The sequence below is a fragment of the Telmatherina bonti genome (genome assembly GCF_933228915.1).
Source record: "Telmatherina bonti genome assembly, chromosome: 11".
NCBI lineage: Eukaryota > Metazoa > Chordata > Actinopteri > Atheriniformes > Telmatherinidae > Telmatherina > Telmatherina bonti.
The window spans coordinates 32570685-32596769 of record NC_136629.1 but is presented as its reverse complement, the minus strand read 5'-3'; the positions used below and the strand labels follow the sequence as shown (position 1 = coordinate 32596769).

Here is a 26085-nt window from a genome sequence, read left to right as displayed (position 1 = left end):
GAAACATGGAAAACCTGCTGGCTTGTGGCTCTGGTAGGACCAGAATGAGAAACCCTGGATTAAGCTGTGGACTTGAAGTTTGTTAACCAAAGGACCAGTTGTTTTTTAAGTTAGTTCTTCTCGTCTCCAGGTGTGTGTGGATCTGCGATATCAGTTCAGTCAGGCCAAACTGAAGAAGGATGAGGCAGAGAGAGAGCTCAGAGAGCTCAAAACCAAGACCAACAGACAGATGGAAAAAGCTGCTCAGGTACGTATGTCTGCATTTAACCCAAAGCCTTATTAAATGATCTGGATCTTTTTTTAAATCTGTCGGCCTAGTTTAGGTTTTTATCAAGGAGTCATTGGTTGGTTTGGGTAGCTGTACTTGGACACAGGAAGCACAAATAAACAAACTTTTAAATGCTCAAAATGTCCAAATGTATCTCAAATTGTTTGTAGAGTTATTTAAACGATTAATTTTAAGGAAGTAAAAATCTACTTAATCTAAAACATTGGCAGCATCTATATTTTGTAAATTATGATTAACTGAACAGAATTTTACTATTTTATTTTTTTGTGTCATCAAACCTAAAAAAAAAAATCGTTTGATCCACTCAGAGCCACACAAATTGTGTCATTGGTATCTTGGTTTAATGCTCTATTTGTCTAAGGGCATAAGGCGGGTTGTTTTGGAAGATTTCCTCATCTCCGCGATCTTCTCCTTCCATCTCTGCGGGACAGGAAGTGGAAAGGCTGAGCTCAGAGCTGGTTGGCTGTCGGCAGCATCTGGAGGCGGTCCAAAAGGATGGGAGCCAATGGCAGGGCGAAGCCCTGAGCCTAGCAGAACAGCTGGCAAATGCCCAGCGCCAACTGCACCTCACCAGGTAGTACCTAATCCTATTACACATGCCACCACACTCACACACACACACACAAATGCACACAGCACTCCCCTCTGCCCAGCTCCTGCCCAGCTCAGCCTAGTCCTGTCCAGTTTAGACCAGCACACCAACTGTACCGCACCAGGTAATGGCTAATCCTATTATACATACCACACACACATAAACACACATGCGCGCCGCTGTGCCACGGTCCCGGTACCAACTGGACCTCACTAGGTCACCTCTAATCCTGTTAAGCATGCCACAACATAATGCAATACACACTCTCACACACATGCACACTGCCCGCTCTGTGCCACCAGGCCAGTGCCCAGTAACAGCTCCAGCAGAGCCAAAATGGCGCCTGAGCCTTTCTTCTGTCCCTGGCGCGCACACACACACTTAGACACACATAAACACAACAGCGCGGCTGATGGTCACTGGACAGCCTGGCCTCGATGCCACCTGCCAGCACCCTGCACCCCTCCTCACAGCGGGCGCTACCGGCTCTAGTTTATCTTATGTCTTTTCTCTTTCTGTCTATTTCTGCTGCATCCTCTCTCATTTTTTCCCCTCCATCATTCACTCTGTTTCTCTGGTATTATTTTATGTTTATCACACCCTTTCATCCAGTATGTCGTTTGGATGTCCTTCCTCACCATCCTCTATACCTAAAACAGCTCCTGTCCTGTTCTCCTCCATCTGCCAGCCTCTTCCTTTGCTTTCCTCCTACAATCCTCCCTTCTCTTTTCTTTTCCTCTGTCTTTCCTGTCATCCTCTGGCTGCTGTTCCCCCTCCTCACCAATCTCTGCCAAGGCCGTGCCAGTCCATGCCAGCCGCTCAGGGCACTCTCTCACCCCCGCTGCCCACAGCCGAGGTGTCTGAGATGGGCACAGATGTGGTGGCAGTGCCCTGCGGTGCTGGAGGCTGTGGGATGCAAGTTTGTGTAATATGTGTGTGCTTATGCGTCTGTCAACCTGGCAATGTATATGTATGTGTGTGCATGTCCACTGCTGCTTCTGGCTCTGATCTGTGTTTAAGTGTGTTTTTTGTCAGCTGGCCAGCGCTTGCACACCGGCTGCATGGCGGGCTGTCTTGTGTTTAAATGATGAGGTGATGGGTGGGTGTGTGTGTGTGTGTGTGTGTGTGTGTGTGTGTGTGTGTGTGTGTGTTTTTGCAGCCAGCTGTGGAGAATGACATGCATATTAATGTGGCAACATGATGACTTTGACCTGTGCTGGAGGAGCCACCAGAGTGAACCATTTTCCTGTGTGTGTAATTTAGAGAATTTAGGCTTGTATCTGTCCTCAGACGCATGCTAGATGTTCAACATGTGTTGAGTTGGCGGACGACGCATCCATTCAAATTCAGTGTGTTTTCCTTTTTTGTAATTTGCAGTGATGGCTTCTTTGGATACAGTTTATTTACAGATATTTCTTTACCTTCAGAATCAGAAATTTACCACAGGCCTTGATTCATACCCTGGAAAATTACACAAACTATAAACTTAGACTGGGTACATAGTTTCCATATCTGTCTGTGCAAACAGATTAGGACTCTTATATATATACTTGTACCACTTTTATGGCCACCTTTCTGAAAGTGCCCCATGCATCGGCATGTAATTGATCTACATCAGATTGTAGAGGTGTGGTTGTATGTAGCAGTGCAGGTTTTACTTTTGCCTCTGGTGAAGGTTGTCCTTCTAAATCAGAACTAGTCCTCCATTGACTTTCATGGTTAAATAAAGGCTAAATAATAAGACAAAAAAAATCAAATAAAAAATAAATTTATGAAGGTTGGGGGCTTCAGCTATGTAAATAAATGCTTATATCTATTCAGTTATTATATAATAATAATAATAATTTAAAAAAAACAAACCTCCAAATATGTTCCAAAAATTCATTCTATTCAGTTTCTCTAAAAATACATTAACTATATAAGATGAAAGTTTTTCATTTATTTCTTATGTGGCTATTAAAGAATAATAATGAAATATCTCATTATACGTATCTATATACATAGAGTCTCACTGCTTCCAGACTTAAAAGGCTCACAACAACGCAGAGGTGCAGAAGCTCTTAAACATGGAGTTGAGGGCAGCATGGATGTACGTGTCCTTAAACTAACATAGAAATGTTTGTGATGTGTGCGCGTGCTTGATGGGAAGAATGGAATGACCTGCAGCTCCAGCTTTTTTCTCAACCATGCAAATATATGATCTTAGTTACCGTCACTTACATTTAAACAAGTCTTAGAAGTTTAGAAAGGTTCAAAATGTCCTCCAGTTGCACAGATGTCTTTCTCTTTTGTGGCTGTCCCCATGAAAATGTAAGGACGCGTAGGCACCATGTACAGAATTCCTGACCCTCCTCAGGCCACCACTGTGTGTTTTTTTTTTTTTTTTTTTCCTACATTTTCTTGTTTTTTTCATTGGATTTTTTTTCCCTCCAGTTGTCATTCTCTGCTTTGGCTTGTTTTTGCTTTTTCAAAGCAAAACAAATAAGCTTCAAATGATCATCTCTGTCGTTCTCTACCTCCTTTTTCTTTCTGTCCATCTGGGGGGGGCCTTTGGGGGCTTCTGTAGGGCTATGTCAGCTTCATCCGTTGTCATGCCCTCTCTTGTTGTTCACTACAGAGGCGTGCATGTTTCTTTGTAGCTTTAGCAAGCTAGTTTGTGTAGCTGTGTGTTTGTGTGAAAGAGAAAGTAAGAGAAGAGTGTGAGATCCTCCGTGGCGTAGCTGGAAGGTGTTTGTACGACCAGCCTTCGAAGGCAGCTCTTTGATTCTCTCTTTGTAACTTGCTCGCTCTTCGCTTTCATGCTGTCCTCCACTCGTGGCCTAAATGATCACAGCTTGCCTTCAAACAGGGACGCGAAGCTCAGACATCCATTTGATTTTTGACAGCTCTACCTTCCTGATAAACACTGTTGTTATTGTGGAAACACACACTCACGTACACATTTGTTTGTCCAACTGTATTTTGGTGAACATGCACGCCCGGCATGCACATCAATCGAACCCACATGTCTGTTCACACAGACACAAATACAGGGACTAACACACACAGATGCAGGCACGCATCCGGGGGTCCCATGGCGGCTGGTGCGCTGCGCTGTGCTCCAGGATTGGATCATCAGCCAGCTGTGAGTTGGACAGCCCAGGATCCGTCCTAATCCCTGCCACTCTGTTCACATCGCCTCACATATACATACACACCCACTCCAGTCCCGGCCCCAGCCCAGCAGAGGGCTTTACTAAGTTTGTTTTGTTTATTTGCTCCCCTCTTTCTTTACTTTCTTTCTTCTCTTCTTTCCCTGTCTCCATCCGGTCTCATCTCTCCCCATGCTGTGTTCATGCATCCCAAAGGCCACAGAAAAAAAGTGCCCAGTATAACTTCTGCTTCAACACATGCCAGATTGCAATGAGAGGTTAGATGTGTGTGTTTGCATGCGTTAGTGTATTCACAGTTAGCTGAGACCTGTGTGCCTGCTTTGTGTTGGGTGTGAGTTGAGCCCCCAAATCTTCAACCAGTTTTTGTTATCCCCATGAAATCGGGCATCCATGTTCATGAGGGTGAATGCCCAGAGATGTGGATGGACCTGGAGCTGAGGCGAACTTATTGAATAACTACTTGCTGTCATTTTATCACCTAGAACTACTGATTATGGATTATTTGAAAAAGAAGATGTTAAGAAACCGTTGATTCATACAATCTGATTTGAGATTGATTGTTATGAACAGTTGAAAAATGAGTTTTAAGTCAAAAACAGCCTGGTAGTGAAAAAGAGGGAGGAGCCGGGAAGCTGCTAGTTGGGTTTGATGTGACTGAAATCAGTAAAGTACCACAGACAAAGTAGAAAATGTGAGTGGGTCTTGGTTTTTTGCCACACATTGTCCAGAAAGGAAAGGGAAGGTGTCATGAGTACTGTAGATCTTCTTTTCTTTTTCTTGTCTTGTCCGTTTCGTTCTGTTCTGTTCTACAGTCATTTAGCACTCTTATCCAAAGCGACGTACATATGAGAGTGAGAACAACACAAGCATGAAATTAAACAGAAGGGACATCATAGGAAGGTGCTTGTTGGACTGCTGGAGTCCAGTGTTGCCGTGTAGTGCTACAAGCTGTTTTTATTTTTTTTAAAATTTTCTTGTCTGATATGCTGACTAAAACACTTATTAAACACAAATGGTGTTAGGTTGACGTTAAGTGCGTGGCATTCACATGCGGACTCGGCTCGGAGTTCCAAACAATACTTTATTTGCTTCTTTCTGATTTCGGGTTCTTTCCAAGGCGGATGCAGGAGATAGGTTAGTCGGCAGGCAGACAAGCGGGGAGGCAACCCTGGCGGACAGAGATGCGAGCAGGCAGGCGGGCAGGCAGGCAGGCAGGCAAGCGGTAGGGCAGCAATCGGGCATACAGGCAGGATCTCTGACGGGGGAAAAACACACAGGTTATCGATCTGTGATTCACACAGGGAAGAATCTTTCAGGCCGAGAGTTGTACCGCAAGGCATTCAACAATCTGGCGACGAACAGCAGGCTGAGCAGGTCTTAAATAGTGCTGTAGCTGATTGCCCAGATGAAGGACAGGTGCTGATCCAGGTGCCAGGATGCCAGACACGCCCACCAGGGAATAGGACCACAACAGTACCCCCCCCCCCCCCCTCAACGGGAGCCACCAGGCGACCGAAACCGGTCAGGATGAGCCCGGCGAAAGTCACGAACCAGGGAGGCATCCAAAATGAAAGAGCGAGGGACCCAGGCACGCTCCTCAGGACCATACCCCTCCCAGTCGACCAGGAATTGAAAACCCGGACCACGACGGCGCACATCTAGGAGACGTCGGACCGTGTAGGCCGGGCGACCAGCCACAAGCCGGGCGGGAGGAGGGGGCCTGGAAGGAGGGACCAGAGGACTGGACGAAACAGGTTTAAGTTGGGAGACGTGGAAGGAGGGATGAACCCGCATGGAACTGGGGAGCTTAAGTTGGACCACAGTAGGGTTGATGATCCGTTGGATTTCAAAGGGGCCCAAGTAACGAGGAGTCAGCTTCCTGGCATCGGTCCGCAAAGGAATGTTCCTGGACGAAAGCCAAACCTTCTGACCAGGGGAATAACCGGGCGCAGGAGTCCAGTGACGATCCGCCTGGCGCCGATTCCGTTCCCCAGTTCGGAGAAGCGCAGCCCGAGCCTTCTGCCAAACCCATCGACAGCGGCGGATGTGAAGCTGGACAGATGGCACAGAAACCTCACCCTCCTGGGCGGGGAATAGTGGTGGCTGGTACCCTAGGGAGCACTCAAAAGGGGACAATCCAGAGGCTGAGGAGGTGAGAGAATTGTGCGCATACTCAACCCAGTCCAGATGTTCACTCCAAGAGGATGGGTTAGCTTCCGCCACACACCGGAGGGCAGTCTCCAAGTCCTGATTAGTCCTTTCAGCCTGACCATTGGTCTGGGGGTGAAATCCTGACGACAGACTCAGTGTGGCTCCAATAGACTGACAAAAGGCCCGCCGTACCTGTGACGTGAATTGGGGCCCCCTGTCAGACACGATGTCCGCGGGCAGTCCGTGGAGCCGAAAAACGTGATGAACCAGTAGGTCAGCCGTCTCCTTGGCCGAGGGGAGTTTGGGGAGTGCAACAAAATGCACGGCCTTGGAAAAGCGGTCAACAATGGTTAAGATAGTATCTTTACCTCTGGAGACGGGTAGGCCGGTGACGAAGTCCAGGGCAATGTGGGACCAGGGCCGGCTGGGAACAGGTAAGGGTCGTAGGAGACCGGCTGGTGGTCTATGCGAGGCCTTACTCCGGGCACAGGTAGTGCAGGCAGCTACATACTCCCGAGCATCCTTCTCCATTGTGGGCCACCAAAACCTACGCCTAATGAGGGATAGGGTGCGTGTGGATCCAGGGTGGCAAGCCAGGCGAGACGAGTGACCGCACTGGAGGACCAAGGAACGGACGGTATCTGGAACAAATAGACGGTTAGGAGGGCCTGTGCCTGGGTCAGGTTGCTGTTGCTGGGCTGCGAGGACCTTATCCTCTACCTCCCAGGTAACTGCTGCAACAATGCAGGTGGCAGGCAGGATTGTGTCCGTGGAGGATGTGGATCCTGACGTGAACTGGCGGGAAAGGGAGTCTGGCTTCTGGTTCTTGGAACCGGGTCGGTACGACAAAGTGAAGTTGAAACGGTTAAAGAAAAGGGACCAACGGGCTTTAGCTGTTTGGCGGACTGCAGATACTCCAAGTTCTTATGATCTGTCCAAATGAGGAATGGCACCCTAGAGCCCTCCAGCCAGTGACGCCACTGTTCGAGCGCCAATTTAATGGCTAGTAGCTCACGATCTCCGACGTGGTAATTCTGTTCGGCTGGGGTGAGGCGTCGAGAGAAATAAGCACAGGGATGGAGTTTCTGAGTCCTGGAAGATCGCTGAGACAGCACAGCTCCAACTCCCTTATCCGAGGCATCGACCTCAACCACAAATTGACAGCTGAGATCAGGGTGGAGGAGAACTGGTGCTGTGGTGAATAGTTCCTTCAGTTTAAGGAAGGCCTGATCTGCAGGTTCAGACCAGGTAAAGGGAATTGATGGAGAGGTAAGGCGAGTGAGAGGGGCTGCAATCTGACTATAGTTACGGATGAAGCGGCGGTAGAAATTAGCAAATCCCAGGAAGCGTTGCAGGTCCTTTACAGAGGTGGGAGTGGGCCAATTTACAACCGCCTTGACCTTCTCCGGGTCTGCTCGGACCTGCCCGGTTTCAAAGATGTAACCAAGGAAGGATACAGTATTAGCATGGAACTCGCACTTCTCAGCCTTGACGAACAAGCGGTTCTCCAAAAGTCTCTGTAGGACTAGTCGGACATGTTGTACGTGCTCAGACTGGGTCCGGGAGAAGATGAGGATGTCGTCTAGATAGACAAAGACGAAGCGGTTAAGGAAATCTCGCAATACGTCATTTACCAGGGCCTGAAACACAGCAGGAGCATTGCATAGGCCGAACGGCATAACTTGGTATTCAAAATGGCCCAGGGGAGTTCGAAACGCGGTCTTCCATTCATCTCCTTCCCTCATCCTGACCAAGTGGTATGCATTGTGAAGGTCGAGCTTAGTGTAGATTGTGGAGCCATGAAGGGAATTGAAAACCGACTCCAGTAATGGTAAAGGGTACTTGTTCTTCACGGTGATTGCATTTAAGCCCCGGTAATCAATGCAGGGCCTAAGGGAGCCATCCTTCTTGGAGACAAAGAAGAATCCTGCTCCTAAGGGTGAAGATGAGGTCCTGATCAATCCAGCTGCCAGGGAATCTGAGATGTACCCCTCCAAGGCCTCCATCTCAGGTCGGGATATATTGTAAAGTCGGCAGGTAGGTAGCGGAGCACCTGGGAGCAAATCAATGGCGCAATCATAAGGTCGATGAGGTGGCAGCGCTAGGGCCCTATCTTTGCTGAAAACCTCCGTTAGGTCGTGATAAGCCGTAGGGACTGCAGATAGGTCTGGGGTAACGGGGGGCTGACCAGAAACGGATGAAGTCGAGGGAACAGCCGACTGAAGACAGGTGGCAAGACAAAAAGCGCTCCAATTAATTATTCTCCCAGTACGCCAATCTAGGTGCGGGTTATGTTGTGACAGCCAGGGGTGACCCAAGACTAGTGGAGATTTAGGTGAGTCAACTATGAAGAAAGGGATGTATTCTTGGTGGTTGCCAGAGACTATCAATCTAACGGGGATGGACTGTAGGGTTATGGAATAAAGATGGCTCCCATCTAGAGCCTGTGCTGACACGGGGGAAGAAAGAGCCTCCGCACCTATTCCCAGAGTGGTGGCCAAGGTCTTATCCAAAAAATTGGCCTCAGCTCCGGAATCAATTAATGCCTCAACAGAATGGGGGGTCTTGTCTACGAACAGGGTTACCGGGATAAGTGTCTTTGTGTGCGGGATCTCTTTGGGAGATGTGGTCGTCAGTACTCCCACTGCTACTGACGACCCTGGTCTTTTACCCGGTTTGGACAGAGAGATATCCTGTGTCCAGATCTCCCACAGTAATAGCAATCACCAGAGTTCCTTCTCCTCTGCCGCTCCTCTGGGGAGAGGTGAGCCCTGCCCAGCTGCATGGGCTCCTCCATAGATATGGTTGTGGGAGGCAGAGGGGAAGTAGTTGCTCCAGAGGGAACCCCAGGATATTGGCTAGAACGCCGTTCTCTGTCCCTTTCCCGTAGCCGGTTGTCAAGTCGTATGGCGAGAGAAATCAGCTCATCCAGAGAGCCAGGTGTGTCTCGGGTGGCCAGCTCGTCTTTAATCCGACTGCTTAACCCGTTAGCGAAGATGTCCCGGAGTGCTTCGTTGTTCCAGCCTGAATCCGCAGCTGCTATCCTGAAATCAATTGCAAAGTCAGCAACACACTGATCTCCCTGACGGAGATTAAGAAGACGTTTGACTGCTTCTCCTCCCCTAATTGGGTGATCAAAGACTCTCTTCATCTCCTCGACAAACGAGGAGTAGGATGAGTGTCTGAAACCCTGCTGTTCATATGCTGCCTCCGCCCATGCCAGTGCCTTTCCTTCCAGAAGTCCAATAACATATGAAACCCTGGATCTATCATTAGCAGAGGTGAGTGGTTTCTGGTCAAAAACAATGGAGCATTGAAGGAGGAATCCTCTACATTTTCCCAAATCCCCTGCGTAAGGCTTAGGATCTGGGATGTGTGTCTCTCTTACTGTGACTGCGGGACCGTGCTGAAGTGCGGGTGCGTCGGGAACCGGATGCTGGAGAGGAGCAGGAGGGGTCAATCCAGCGATATGCGTGGTTAGTTGAGCCAGCTGAGAGAGTATGGTGTGGTAATTTTGATCCAGAGTCAACATCATCTGCTCATGTCGAGCGAGGCGAGCATTCTGACCTGAGAGGGCATGCTGTAGTGGGTCCGAGGCGACTTCCGGGTTTGAGTCCGCTGAATCCATTTGTGGCCAGATTGTTCTGTTAGGTTGACGTTAAGTGCGTGGCATTCACATGCGGACTCGGCTCGGAGTTCCAAACAATACTTTATTTGCTTCTTTCTGATTTCGGGTTCTTTCCAAGGCGGATGCAGGAGATAGGTTAGTCGGCAGGCAGACAAGCGGGGAGGCAACCCTGGCGGACAGAGAGGCGAGCAGGCAGGCAGGTGGGCAGGCAGGCAGACAGGCAAGCGGTAGGGCAGCAATCGGGCATACAGGCAGGATCTCTGACGGGGGAAAAACACACAGGTTATCGATCTGTGATTCACACAGGGAAGAATCTTTCAGGCCGAGAGTTGTACCGCAAGGCATTCAACAATCTGGCGACGAACAGCAGGCTGAGCAGGTCTTAAATAGTGCTGTAGCTGATTGCCCAGATGAAGGACAGGTGCTGACCCAGGTGCCAGGATGCCAGACACGCCCACCAGGGAATAGGACCACAACAAATGGCATAAGCATAAGGAGGCCTTTGGGTTCATTTTGCTCTTCTCAAAGTTTGTTTGGAGAGGATATTATTGGAAAGCTATAGCCAAGTGTTGTTTTCAATCTAACGGTTTTAGGGCCTCCCTGAGGGAAACCTGCTCTTCACTGACAGCTACTGCACTCTGAGGCATTTTTTTTTTGGGGGGGGGGAGATTATGTAACATTGCAATGCCTTTATTGGAGGTCTGCAGTCACTTTACTATATAAACTGTTTTGTATATCATGAGGCACGTATTCAGTCGTTACATCACAGACATCAATCTCCCTATTTCACTGTTTTTTCCGTCTATTTATTAGATTTTTTTTTAAGGGTAACATTTGCTCTGTTTCCACTGAGCTGCACAGTTTGGTTTGGTGCTGTATGGTGCACTGTTTTGACTTTTTTCATTATAAGAAGAGACCACACGTCCAAACCAAACTATACCGTTTGTATGCCCTGTTCAGTTGTTGGTCCATAGTCGAATCGTACGTTACTGTCAGGGCGGACTTGTCTTATCACACAAACCCAAACTGTGTCACTCAGTGGACACAGAGCTATAGAAAGCAGTTGTTTAGATAACCAAATTCCAATAAAACATAGTAGTTCTCTTGTTCTGACACAGCAGCTAAAAAGTCTGCAGATGCTAGAGATATTCAGCATGAAAAAAAGTTATGCTTTAAACCATTTAAAGAACTATGAAAATGATTCTGAAAAGCAGGTGGAAAGCTGGCAAATAACTCAGGACAAGACATACTTTATGAAGTTAAGGTGGAAAGACATCCTTGAGATGTAAAGGCATCCTTTTAGAAACTTCCCAGCATGGAAGACTTGAGGAGTCTTGGGACTCAAAGAGCTATAAGGAGAGATAAATACATTTCTGCAGTCTCTGAGGGAGCCTTTAACACCAGATCTTTAGAGGCAGTGAAGGAGATAAGACAGATAAAACGTTCTACCAACTGCTGCGACTCTGTTATGCAAAGTTCCCAGAACTCTATTAAACATGTCACGCTGCTGCTCTCTCTGTACCTCTACCCCTTTCTCTTTTTTTTTTTTTTCTCCCCTCAGTTGTTAGTCGTGATAGCAAGGTCTGGAAAGGCGGCGAACAGAACTGTGTGTGTGTGTGTGCGAGGGCGGAGAAGTGTAAATGAGGAAGGTGAGGCAGCAGATGCCGCGTCCCGCCAGAGGCTCGCTTTGAGCAGCGAGCGAAATCTGGGCGCGACAAAACTGCTGCAAACCAACTCGGCAGGAGGCACTTGTCCAATCACGGACCGGAATAAAAGGGCCGGGGCGCCACACGGGCTGCAGTTGCTCAGGAGAGGTGGGGGCCATAATGAACCTTCAAGCGCTGCCAGCAAGAGCTCACACACTTGAGCACAGCATCGCTCTTTCTACCTGGCATTACCTACGTCGAACCACTGTCACCACACGCGCGTGTGCACGACAACTGTGTTTCTGCACACAAGTTCAAGTTCCCTCGCTTGCTGATGTGTGTTGTTTTGTGTTTTGCAAGTGTGCAGTGAGATGAGTGTGTGTGCACGGCTTTGTGGGAATGCTATGTGTTGATACCTTTGGGCTACACCTGTGTCTTTGAAGTTTGATGTGTGTGTCTCTGTGTGACAGCAGCGGGGCAGTGCCAGGTATGAGGCTTGCTGTGTGTTTCTGAGTGTGTGTTTGTGTGTGCTTGTCTGGTCGGCGGCCATGTTGTTGGGTAGCAGATGGCACCATGGTTGGCAGGGGAGGGGCTGCTTAGCACAACTAATCAGACAGTTACGGATAGGGCAGCTGGGAGGGCCGTCGGCCAGCCGTGTGTGTGTGAGTGTGCATGCTTGTGTGTGTGTATGTGTGTGTGTGTGTGTACCCCACAGTGCCATGATGTTGACAGTGGTGGGGTCCGTTGGCCCGGTGACGAGACCTTGCCGCGTTCTTCTCTCCTCGCTGTCAGAGTGCCCTCTCTGCCTCCTCACCTCCCTCTTTCCCTCTTTGAGTCTGTTGAGTCCTCTTTGCCTTTTTATATCTTCCTCTTCTTTTCTTTGACTCTTAAGTTGCCTCGTGTGACTCTGACAGTCTGTTCTCAGCTGCGTCTGTCTGTTTTTGATCATTTACTGAGTTTTTTTGTGGTCATTTAAGCCCAAACTTTTTAAAATATTTTGTTCAGGCTGGGGACTCACAGTTACAAGCTGCAAAATCACTAGAAGCACCAACCCTTTTAAAAGTGTGGCTCCCTCAGCTGGAGCATCTTTCTAGTCCTCTTTACTGTGCCCCATGTGAAGGCATGAGACTCCTAATGTCAGAAGGTTTAAATCCGAGCCAGTTTAAGTAGTGCTCTTACAGTGAAATAACACACTTTATGCTTAATAAATGCTGGTAATAAACATGAAACATAAAACAACAATGTGTTCCTGTTGGCTTTGTAGGCTAAATATGCTCATGGGAGATATGCCATGGCAGGGGTGCAACAAGATGAGGTAATAAGTAGGTGTCAAGATACCTTCCGATGTCTTAGATAATTGTGATTATATGATTTATGTAACAGTGGCAGGTCTAGTTAGCAATGCTACATTTTAACTGGATTGGCTCAAACAGGCTGCAGCTTCTCTGTTTGACACTGGGGGAAAAAAAAAAGAAAAAAAAAAAGTCAGTAATCTTTGGAGAAAGATCTAAATTCACATTTTTATGTAATCACATGTACAGGCGCTGTGTTCTTTAGATCTGTCCATGAGCACATTATGGTCCGTGCCGACGCTTTCTTTAGAAAACTACATTGAAACTCAAGTTTCAGAGACTTTTATTTTGGTGTGCTTAAAAAGTATATACTTTTGTGAACAGTTGATATTACACTTTCCTTTACTTCTGTGCTTTTTATATGGTTTCAGTTTTCCTTTAACATGTTTTGTCATGCTGACCGCAGCATCTTTTCTTACGTACTTTCTGAAACAGCTTCCTTACTTGTTGCCCATCATTTCAGGTGAAAGTTATCTAATGGGTAATAACAAGCAAAAAGCAACTCCAGAATGACGAGAATGATGATAATTCTGACTTTAAGGCTGTCTGAAATATTTTTCTACACAATTACCTACCAACTTTCTATCATCTTTGTAGGCAGTAAACAAACCATGCCACAGCTTGGGAGTAAGTGAGTTTGGGCTTTCTGGCAATGACAAAGACATGCTGATTAATTGCACAGCCCTGTTTAATAGAGAGATTTTCTTCTTTATTGTCAGTTCTTCCACAACACACCTCCTTCACTTCACTTCTCACCCCTGCAAATGATGTTATATGTTGTTATGAATAAGTCTGTCAAGCCATTTAGGGCCAAAGCCTTTCTCATACTGAACTTACTAAATGCATTTACTTTATATACAGTATGTAATAGCAGTGAAAGTTTTGAAGCTGTAGATTCTCAGTATCGTAAGTATGAGGATTGTTACGCAGAGCTGTAATCTGTCCATCCTGCGGGGATGGAAACGGATAGAATAGACAGCTCGCTGACTGTGAGACCTCAGGCAAGATGGAGGCAAATCTGTCGGCTACAACTGTTGTCACCCCAGCCAAGTGTGCCCTGGGACACTGGCCTACATACACACACTGCTGCTGGAGGACAGAACGAAGGGAGCGCACCAGCCCTTTGCCATCCATCCACCATTCACTCATCACCTGGCTCTATCTTCATCTCTTGCCTTCCCTTTTATATCCTACACATATAGTCTTAAAAGCATGGTGTGTACCGGTGTATGCTCACAGGCTGTGCATGTCTGAGCATCACAATCATTTGCTTGGGTTGGTGAGCGGACCAGTAACTTTTTGCATTTTCGAAGCTTGTTGTACACGTGACTGTGCTGTGGAGTCTGTGTCCGTGCATCTTTTATACAAATAATTATTTGTCTAGAGATGTGTGTCATCTGGTCAACTTCGTGCCTTCACGCACCCCTGCTGAGTGGGTGGCAGCATCAATGGCTTTACACAGTGCCCACTGCCCAGTAGGCACAGCTTTCATCCAACATGACAGAGCCTCCTCCTCCTTTCCACTCATCCCTCTTTTAACACTGTCACTCTTTTACCTGATTGATCCCTCCTTTTAGCTTTTCATCCATGTCATTTTGATTCTCTATATAGCTGCTCTTTGGCTTTCAGTCCCAGACTTTCCTTTGTGGGCACAGCAGTGCCAGTCCTTATTGGTAGAAAGCTAGTTTCCCCAGTATGATTGTTCTGGGAGATAATCATTAAAGAAGAAACAAGAGAAGAGGATGGATGAAACTGGAGCAAGGTAGCAGTTACCTGATTCCTATGGAGATGGAGATACTGTTAGAATGCAAATATCCCTGTTTCAGGAAAGAGGAGAGAAAGACTTCTCTTTTAGAGTCTTCCATCGTCACTGGATACGAGATTTTATATATATATATATATATATATATATATATATATATATATATATACCAGTTCACTCTACTCGTTCAGCAGAGTGAACTGGTTCATACGCCTTTTGCTAGTCTGGCCTCCAAAATCATGAGTGGGTGGGAAAGGAAGGGTGTACTCCAACTTTATTGAGAGTCTCCGGTGTGATGTGAATTCCAACACTTGGAGAAAGCGAGTTTAAAGTTGGTTTGTCTTTGCAAAAGTAAAAGACTTGATAAAAATTGCATAGAAGAGCTTATTAAACATATGCTGTCAAAATATTAATGATGATTAACCTGACAAAAATGATTCATTTTAGCCCTCGTTTTGCCGTCTTCACTGAAATAGATTTGACCTCCAGCACTGTTGCATATGTTACCCACAACTATTCCTATAGGGTGCAGATCTGACACCGACATTTAGTCCTGGATTGGGTGGGTATGAGAGCATATTGTACGTATGCTGTGTGTTTATTTAGAAAGAAAGAAAAAAAAAAAAAAAAAATCACAGATGCCTGCTCTGCCAGTCCGCTCTACTTGTGTTAAGAATATCAGTCATCTGTGCCAATTAAGATTTTTAAACTTGTCTGGCTGTGTTATGCGAGTAGATGGATGATGACAGAGGCCAATCAGCAGCTAATTGCTTCAATCTCGAGGAACATGTGCTCCAACAGCAAATGTTGGTTTCTGAAAGGGTCGTGTCTATTTGTAGCTGTGGCTGTGTAAATGCCTACACTTATTTATGTGCATGTGTGTGCAGATTTGAGATGATGGTCCATGCTTGTGTGCGTATGTGTGTGTTGGTGAAGGGGGACATATTATGTTCTACTTAAAACAGTTTCAGTTTTCTGGTTTTTGGGCACGATTGGCTAACCGCTGACCTTGGTGGCAGCGGGGGGGCTTTAGTGCTCCTTGAAGAAGAAAAGAGGCTTGGGCCACCCGCTGTAAACAAAGTTGACTTGCCAACAGATGGATTGAATGACAGAGAGGCTAACTGAGCCAGGAGCGGGCCTGGCAGCATCGCACTGAGCAGAGAGGGAGGGAGACGGAGGGAAAGAGAGAGATAAGAGAGGGGGAGAGAGGTGGCCAACAGGAGAGGAGGTGTGAACAGGTGCAGGGCCGCTGAAGGAAGAACCAGCAGATGGAGAGAGACACAGCCAGTTTAGTTACAGGAAAAAAAAAAGGGGTGGGAGGGAAAGGAGAAGAGGAGGGGGGGGTAGAAACAGCAGAAAAATAGATGGGTGCAGAGATGAGGATGCGCCGGACAGAAAGATGGACCGAGAGGTACCAATATGTGCTGGGCGCGGAGTAAACAAGCGGTCAAGCTGCATCGCGGTCCCTCCGAGTCTGATGTGTTTGCTTCATAAAGTGGAGCAGCGAGCTGATGGAAAGGTGTCAGGAGAGAAACGAGAGCAGAGTGATTGACTTGCATCACCCCGAGGTTTAATAAAAATGTGCTAAAACACATTGAGGTGCGCGCAACAGAACATCGCGTTACACTGCGCGGTCTGCTGCACAAATGAATTCAGATGTTTATTGTGCGCAGCATCACAGATACGCTGCACAGCAAATGTTCAATATGTCACTTTATTTTCACTGCCGTGCGCTTAGCTATTGTTGGCAGATCCAGTTAGAGGGGCCTGCAAGGCCTCAACACATCGTCTCTTAGTCTCACACACAAACGGACACACTCGCACTTACTCTCAGCAGCAAAGCCTCTTCAGCATCCCGCACATCGAACTGTTGAATATTCATTTAGCCTGATTGATGCAGTCTATCATAGACAGCTGCGGATCCTCTGGAGTTCCTCCACATGAATGAGTCATCCCATGTTAATAACAGGAACGATCTCAGTTCCCAGCAGCAGACCTCATCACATTAACGTGGCTGCTAACATATTTAAATCAATATCTGATTTTGTTTTGAAAGGAGAAAGTTAGATGTCAGAGTCTGATTTTATAGATATTGATGAGATCTTAGACCTATAGATTATTGGTATGCTGCTCTAAGCTTTTCTTGTCTCTTTATTCAGTCTTTAAAAATTCTTTTCAGGGATCGTCGTTATCTACAGTTCATTGCACATTTTGAATCTTTTTATTATGCAGTGAAATAACTTTATACTGTAGAAGGTTTCGAAAGTTTCTTTATAATATATAATCTGCATTTATAGTTATTGAACGGTGTAATTTGATATTTTACAGGTGTTTACAAGTAAGTGAGGTTTATGTTTGTCCTTGGTCTGCCTCGTACCAGCTTCTTGTTCTGTGTCAGTGTGTTTGTATATAATACTATACCGTCTGTGTGTGTAACTGAGTGACACTGTGCTCACAGGAGAGTAAAATCCGCTTCTACTTTGATCTGATCAGTCGTCAACAACAGTCCGATGTTGGCCACTCTCGCCGATCCCTCCCAATTCCACCGTCTGACTCCAATTTGTGCTCTTTCTCTGATAAACCTCGGCATTTGGTGATTCTGGCGTGGGATGCCTGCTGCACCGTGGGGTGCAGCAAACTCTGTGCTTGGTCAGGCCCTGGCACCCCACATCTAATGGGCAACAGCTTGAATAGTGCCCACTTAAGCAGGCAGTGTGGACTGGGCTCTCTCTTCTTTCTCGTCACTCCAGCCAGTTAGCCAGCCAGCCGCCGCCTCTGCCACCTCCCACTTACCCAGTAGCCACTGTACCTGGCTGCAGCCCCAGAGCCATTCCAGCCTACCTTAGGCCCTCTGGCCCATGCAGCTCTCACCACACTTACCAAGCTGTCCTGCAGTTTCTGCAGGCCAGGCATACAAACAGACCCAGCTATCTGCTAACTGAACATTCAGTCTATTGCCTGCTAGGCCCAGACAGGAGTTCCTGCCACAGGCAGCATCCCAGAACCTCATTCACCAATTAACTGGAAGGCAGATTATTGCCCAAGGAGAAGTATACAGCTCCAGCTCCTGACGTTTGCTCCAGGGCTTGGCTCTCCGCTGACATTTCTCCTTTGCTTTCTATTTTTACGCTTTAATTCGCTCGTGCTCATCATCAGCAGCCATTTTGTGGCTGCATCCTGAAAGTAAAGATGTTGCGTTTGATTGGGTATGCAAAATGGCGTAAGAGAAGGAGCATCCCTTTGATTTTTTCCAGGTTTGGTTTAGGATCTTCTCTCTCCCACCCAGAAAACGGAGGCCTTTAATCTTTGTTATGACCAACCAGATGCCAAATGTTCAGCTCTCAGGCTTTTTAGCTTCTCTGTCTTTAGTTTTTGACACCCTCCTCCTTGTCGCTACCACTCTATTGCTGACTGCTGGAACTTTCTGGCGGTCTGTCTGATGCTAATTGGTGGGTAAACAGGTCTGGTGTGAGCTCCCCCTCCATTCCGATCGCACACAAACGCACACACACAGACAAACACAAATACACGGCCCCCTGGAACCTCCTGCAGGACCAAATGGCTGGCAGTGCCTGCCCGCCATCTCCCGCTGAGCCCTGGTGTGCGCTTTGGTGGCTCAGGCTGCTGTTCAAGCCCAGCGGGGGTTCATACACTCACGCACACACACACTCGTATGAGTACAGACACACTCAGTCTCCTTGTGTCCCCTGCACACCCGCCACCCGCTTTCACACCCCAGACAGCAGGACAGCAGGAGGACACACACACACACACACACACGATGAACAGACAGACGCGGTCACTTTAGAGATGCAGGCCAAGCGCTGTAGGGGAGAAAAGTTTTCACCTAAACTGGAGAATTCTCTCTTCATTAGCGCCTTTGGACTTCAGGAAGAGTTCTGTTTATTTGTTCAGTTTTGTTTTGTTTTTTTTTCCCCGTCTTTGTAGTTTTTCTTTTCTCTCCTTCTTTGTCTGTTTCTCTGTTGTCTCGGTGCGTTTGGACTTGGTTGAGTTGTAAAGTTGGATGCAACCAGGAACAAAATGTAATCGTTCAAAGCTGATTCCATATTAGTTTCTACCTTACCTGCACGATTCAGAGGAATTAAAAGGATTTGAACGCTATCGGACTTGTCAGGACTCCAGCTGAACTGTGGACCAGCAAAGTCTAAAACATTTCCATGTAGAATCTGTGCAGAAAATAACTTGTAACAAGATGTTATGTGTATTTGTTTGCATGCAATGTGACGATATTTGGTCAACGGGGTGCCTTTTATTCTCAACCTGTCTGCAGTTGCGGAGTTTATGTTTGTGTATCTGTGTAAGTGAGCTGCAGACAGCTGCTGTTTCACTTAGGGGTCGTCAGGCTGACTGTGGCCTGACGCATTCACCCTTCGACCCCCCGAGTCTTTCCATGTCATTGTCCTTTCTGTCCTTTCTTTCACTCCTGTCGTACAGTGTGAGCTCTCCTCCTGCTTCCTCTGTCACCTCTGTGTTCAGCCATCAGTCTTTTTTTTTTTTTTTTTCCGCATCACTGATTTCTCTCCACATGCTCAACAAATGCTCCAGAAAGCAGTTGTTGAAGAAGCCTGAATTCTCAACCAGGTGACTGGATTTTCCTGATGACAGCCTCTGAGAACGCTGCAGGGCTATGTTTGATCTTTTTACACATTTCTTGGATGTGAAACATCAACATTGATAAATGGTTTAATCATCTTAGCCCAAAACCAGTTTGGCGCATAAATAGCAGACTCTTTAATGTCTGAATTGTTTATAACAATACTTATAGACAGAAATATGTTTGTATATTTGGAACAAAAAAAGTTAAAAAAGAAGTTTGTACATGTACTTTTCACAAATGACCTGATTGTATCTTTAATATAAGGGATAAAAATGTCTTTGGGATGTGTTTGTTGCCACTCGCCACAGACTGACAACACGCTGTGAAGGACTGGGCAGCATCGCACCCGTGTTCTGTTTAAAAAGAGACAAAAGTAATGTTTGTCATAGACTGCAGCTACGGTGTGTTTTCCTGAGGTTGACATGATGACGCTGTGATCTGAATATGAGAGAATGAAAGAATTTTTAAAAAAATTTTTATTTCAGTTTATGCCACAAAGACATTTGGTTTCATGACATGTTACGTTACAACATGCGTGTATCTGTTGAAACCATGGTAACACTTTGTGTTTCATTCTCCTCGCAGAAACGAAAATTTAAATGAACACATAACATTATTACAAAATGAAGTTTTTCCTGCCGTTGATGTTGTATGGCAGCTTTAATTGTGGTTTTAATGTCTTGATTCTTTTGCCCAGACAGGACAGAGAGAGTGCGGAGCGAGTTCATGCGGAGGAAATGGTTTCTGTGACTGTTACAGCGCGGGAAAGGGAGAAAGAGCTGACTGCGATGCTACAGCAAACAGAGGCTCAGCACCTGCAGAGAGGTCAGTACTCCGATATGCCACAGCATCGGTGGGTTTGACTTCAGCAGTGGTTTTACATCCCGCTTATTCCTCTTACCTGTTATCAGAAATATATCTGGACTCTTTTAAAACTACTTGCTCTGCTGAAACCATCTGTGTTCAAGCGCATCAGATTTTCTGTCATAGTTCAAGTGTTCAACAAGCTTCTCATCAGGTTTCAGACTCTGTGCTTCTTTTTTTTTTTTACAGCACGTTTGCAGTTCATTTACATGCTTTTTAGGGAAATCGTAACCGTCCGACTGCTGCTGTGAATTAAAAAGATTAAAAAAAGCCCAAAAAGAAAAAGTCATATACTGATGAATGCGTCATTAAACATATTACATATAGAATTTGGACTGCCTTTCAGGATTGGCTCCACTCAAAGAATATCACGATGTGCCCTCTGACCGTGTGCTTAATCAAATCTTGTGTAACATTAAAGGAGAAGAACTTGGAATTTCTTGTTAACAACCTGATCCTGTTGGCCGTACAGTTTATACATCAATGTAAATCTGCTACAACTAAGCTCCACATCAATGATCTCAGAATATCACAAAATCTCATCAGAATATGAAAAAGAAAAATTCCCAAAGAATTTTTTCCTTGATGGACTTGTCTATGTTACTAGACAGTGACTCCTAATCGATGATTTTTCTTTTCATTGATTCATTCATCATCCTAACCGCTTAATCCGATGAAGGATCATGGGGAAGATGGAGCCTATCCCAGCAGCCTTTGGGTGAAAGGCAGGGTACACCCTGGACAGCTCACCAGTCCATCCCAGTCCATTTTTATTTATTTATTTATTTATTTATTTTTAATCTATAAGCTCTTTTTTTTTTTTTTTATCAGATTGCCTTGTTGAAAGTTACCGCAACACCTGTTAAATGCATACGACAATCAAAATATGCCGTATATATGTACATTTTCTATGTTCAATGAAGAAAAAAAAATTACATATAGAATAAGTGAATATAGATGTAAGTAATTATAGATGATTACAGGACAGGTGGACTTTGTGGATGAATCTTCACATATGACTGCGTTTGAAGGTTTTTAGCGAGAATCCCAACACACAAAACTCTGCATGGCTACACGGCACATTACACATCAGTTTTCATGTAGAGCTGTCGTACAAATATTCAGACTTAATTATTTTTCTTCTAATAGTAATTTGATAATGAGCAGTGGAAGGGATGTTGCATGTCTGAGGCTTTCGCTGGGAATCTGACAAATTTCCTCTTCCAAGTTACTGGGCTAAAAACCAAAATGCACCCACAGTGGTGCCGCGGTGTTTGGCTTCGCAAATAAATCCGTCACATTAATACTGAGAGAAATTTATCGATGGAACCATGTCCAAATACTAGAACACCTTGAAAGATGCAGTTGGTCGCTCTGATTCTCCAGTGAGAAGTTCCAGTTAAACCACAGCAAGAGAAGGAAGCACGTTTAGACATTTAGACTGCAACATTTAAAACTTAAATGGTGGAAAATGGAGTGAAAAACTTCATGGAAATATGTTGTTTCTGTTAGTTAATAACTGAGGTTATCCAAAGCATATGATAGGAGTAATGATGTGTTAATTGCAGCAACCTTCACACCGGCCTGTCAGGGGAGAGTTTGACTTGAACGGGTCAGAAACTAACACCAGACCAGGGACGGACACACAGCTGCTGTGTTGGGAGGATCTCAAACACTTGTTTAAGAATAATTCCTCAAAGTGAATCTTTTCTGGAACAGGATGTGGAGCCTGTATCTTCCAGATGAAGGATCCCCACCCCAACAACACACACACACACACACACACACACACAGAGCTCATCTCAGCCAAGCTGAAGTGACCTCAAAAAGAGCAGAACAAAGAAAATCAAGCAGAAGCTTTAAGAAGAGAAAAGAGTAGCAGGGCAGAGCAGAGGGAAGGTGATGGGAGCAACGCAGAGACGCAGCTCCCTGTCTGTCTGCACAGCAGAGCTGCTGCTGCTAACACATCTGTTGCACCATCTGGATCCCCCCCCCCCAATCCCCACCACCCACCCTCTACCACCCTCCATCCCTCTATCTTCTATCTTTTTATTTACCTGTGGTTCCCTTAAACAACCAGGGAGCCTGCTGGTACGCAGAACAAAGATAGAGGGTATAGAGGGAGGAATAGACGGAGGGGGGGGTAAACAAAGAGTTTCTTTCTGGCGCGTGTCGACAGCACACATGTTGTCTAAAGAGAGCTGACATCAGAGCACAGCAGGAAACTGTGGATGGGGAGGGGATAGAGGGGTGGACGTCCTTTAGTAACTCGCATCACTTCCTCTCCCCGTGCAACCCAACAGACGAGCTGGATAATTAGCTTTCTTGCTCTCCAAATCCCGCCTCTCTGTCCATCCGTTTGTCCTTCCATCCATCCGTCCCCCTCTCCCTTCTTCTCCGCACCCTCCCACCTTTTTTTTTTTTCTCAGAAATTCTTTTTCATGTTGCTTTTTTTTTTTTTTTTTTTTTTTGAGTAAATGTGTGCAGAGCAGCCCCTAGATGATATCAGATATTTGTTTCTGTCCATCCCTCCCTCCCTGCCACGCTCCTTCCCTCCATCCCTCCCTCATTTTTCCTCTGTTTGTTTCCAGTGCCAGTTCTGCTGTGTTTCTGTGTCCCAGGGTTCTTTTTGGCCTACGCATGGCCAGACGCATTCAAAGCCTGTTCAGCTAATTACCATTCTTCATACAACTTTTCCAGCACTGACCAAACTTTGCATGTGTGTGTGCACGGCCGTGAGTTTGTGCAGTTTAGTTTAACAGTTGAATGCTCTGCAGCATCCAATTTCTGCTCTCTGTGTCTGCTCCGTGGAAGCCATTTAATAACGCAGGACATATAGAGTGGGGTTAAATAGGATGTGTAGTTCTTCAGAGCATCTATTTCAGTCATTCTATGTAGAATTTTACATTTTAATTGCAATTGTCTTGAGTAAAGCTTAGATTTCAACCTGCAGGTAAATTATATTTATCATACAGGAAAGAGATCTTCCATCTTCTCTTTTTGCAAATTTCTCACCACAAAATCTGCTGCGTTCAACCAAAACTCTGAGGTACTTTTCAAAGACTGCGAGTCCTTGGTGTTTTTTGGTAACGGTAACAGCATGCCGGAGCAGGTGGATCCTTCCCTCAATCCAAATCCATTGTTATTTTAAAAGAGCAGACATATGTTGGAGAGCCGAACGTGGACCATTTCAAAGGAACGATGAAAGCCCACTGTTGGATTGTTCAGAAAGAGGCCCCCATGTGCGGATGAGGACGTGGCAGAAAGGGTGGAATGGAGAAAGAAAGTGTTTTCAAACAACAATCCACCTCCTTTTACCCTTCTCACACATGTTCTATTTCCACTCTGTCTTCTGTGTTTGACTATTTCTCTCTGTGCGTCTCCTCCTGTTGTTTAAACACTTTTGATTTCAATGTGAATGTTGACAAAGGCATATTTGGAAATGCGTTCAAAGAGACATATGCATCTTGCTCGCTTTTGTTTTATCACAAAAAGGTTTGCATGCGCTCCTCTGTCCATAACGTAGATGCTGTTCTTTGATGTGGCCGTTTGGTTTCAGCTTGTGCTCACAGACGTGGCCTCTCTGGAGGGTTTATTTGTAAAATAAAATAAGATAAAGCCGTGGGTCAATAACACAACTTGAATTTCTTTTTTCTTTCTTTCTTTCTTAAGTAATTCTGATACACCCACTTAAATCTTTAGGTAACCTTGCTAGATCTTGGTTGGATGCTCTTCTACCTGCAGAACAGCCTTAACCCTCGGGGCATTGATCCAACAAGGTGTTGGAAACATTCCTCAGAGTTTTTGCTCCATGCTGACATGATAACATCACAGCTTTGCTGCAGATTTGTTGGCTGAACATGATGAGAATTTCCTGTTCCACCACATCCCAAAGCTGTTCTATTACATCAGGATATTTTGACTGTGAGAGCACTGGAGTACAATGAACTCATTGTCATGTTCAACAAACCAGTTTGTGATGATTTAAGCTTTGAGACATGATTTATCCTGCTGTGGTCATAGAGGGGATGGATGGTACAAATGGGTCCAAAGTGTTCCATGAAAAATATCCTCCACATCATTACAGCACTGTTCGTCTGAACTGTTGATACAAGGCAGGATGGATCCATGCTTTTATGTTTACTCCAAAGTCTCCCCCTACCAGCTGAAATGTTGCAGACCAGACTGCTGCTTCACCTCCTTAGCTGACAGAAGTGACACCAGTGTGGTCTTCTGCTACTATAGACCCTCTGCTGCAAATTTTGACATCTTGTGTTTACTGTCATACCTTGGTTTTAACCTGTTGTCTTTAAGTTAGGGGTGTGTATTGGCAAGAATCTGGCAATACGATATATATCACAATAAGGGTCACCAATACGACACATTGCGATATATCAGGATACTTTAGGCAAGACAATATATTGCATTTTGTCTTTACACTGAACACTTTTACATGTCTGACACCAACTTAATGAATAAAAACAGAGGATCTGCGTTTCACTGCAGAATAAATAAAAACAATTATCTTTATGTATAAGATGAATCAAGAAATTATAATCTGCCTCATCAGTAAAGATTGATTGTTTGATTAAAATCAATAAAGCGGTTTTGAATATCAATGTAATATTGTCGCACAAAATACTGCGATATTTCAATATATCAGTAGTATCTAACACCCCTACTTTCAATCATCTCTCAGCCCATTTTCTTCTGATTTCTGAAACCAATTGGACATTTTGATCCAGAATTTTGCTGCTCAGTGGATATTTCTCCTCTTAAAACCATTCTCTCTGAACCCCAGTGATGGTTTTTGTGTGAAAATCCCAGTAGACCAGCTCGTCACCAACAACCCTGCCACATTTAAAGGTACATAAATCCTCATTCTTCCCCATTCTGAGTCCAGTTTGAACCTAACAAGGTCAATGCTTCTAAATTTATTGAGCTATTGGTGTTAACAAGCAAATGAACAGGGAGATCTCATGAATTGGCTGGCCAGTGTATTGCAGGACTTTTCAACTAAGTCCCACGAGGGCTCCAGCCCTACAAGTTTTCAGTGTATTCCTGCTTCAACACACTTGACCCAAGTTAAATGGATCCAACCGCCATTAAGTTGGGTCAGGTGTATGTTGAAAACCTGCAGGGCTAAGACCTCGTGGGACTGAGTTGACTCGCCCTGCTGCACTGTGTTGTAAATGGAATCAAACTGGTTACAATGCTCGTGGTCAGTGTTAAACTGGACATCTTCCAGGCTGCTGATGCAGATGTGAGACCTAAAGTTAAAAGTACCAAACTGAGATGACATATTGCTGCAGCCGCATCCACATCCACTCTTTAAAGTGGTGCTAAACCTCAAAGTAACATCAACTTTCCCATATTTTTTTTTTCTCCCTTATTTGCAGTTGGGGAGATGGATAACCTCCTGAGTTCCCAGAATTCCCTGATCAGGAAGCTGAAGGAGGAGTGCTGTAAACTGGGAACTAAACTGGAGGAGCTGGCAGCAAAAACCAGGCCAGTATTTCCTTTTTAAAAATTTCCCTGAATTATGCCTTGAATTTTTTTCCCCACCTCTTCATATTTAGCTTTTTAACAGTTTGTTCTCTCCCTCTGTGCTTTATTCCCTCTGTCTGTTGGACGCCCATGTCATCATTTCACAAAGCGTCATCCATCCAGGCTGTTCAACAGAACATATCAACATACTACAAACTGCTCTCCAGTCTGACCCGTTTTCTTGTTAACCTGATGCTACAGTAGTCACAGCAGGCCTGCACAGCTCTCCATCTGGGCTGCCTGTGTGTGTGCATGTATGTGTGCGTCTGAGTACTCGTGTGTGTTTATGTGTGCATGAGAGTGACCCTGGGCCCAGTGTCCTGTCAGCTGTTGGAGCTGTGCTGCGCATTAGTCACATGACAGCCCCCAATCTGGCCCTGCCAGACCGCACTGGCCTCACCAGCCACAGGAAACATGCACCCTACACACAGACACACACACACACACGCGCACACACCAAAGTACTCTGTGTTGTTTTTTTTTC

General features: G+C 45.6%; 1 protein-coding gene across 1 annotated transcript in view; it reads left to right on the top strand.

Annotated features, from left to right (window-relative positions):
• sdccag8 (SHH signaling and ciliogenesis regulator sdccag8) overlaps positions 1-26085 on the top strand; it is a 48335-nt gene that overhangs the window by 6355 nt on the left and 15895 nt on the right. Inside the window, exons 12-15 of the mRNA XM_079248447.1 lie at positions 131-247; positions 721-863; positions 19888-20015; positions 25454-25562. Of these exons, the coding sequence (XP_079104573.1) occupies positions 131-247; positions 721-863; positions 19888-20015; positions 25454-25562 (497 nt within the window). The remainder of the gene's footprint in view (positions 1-130; positions 248-720; positions 864-19887; positions 20016-25453; positions 25563-26085) is intronic.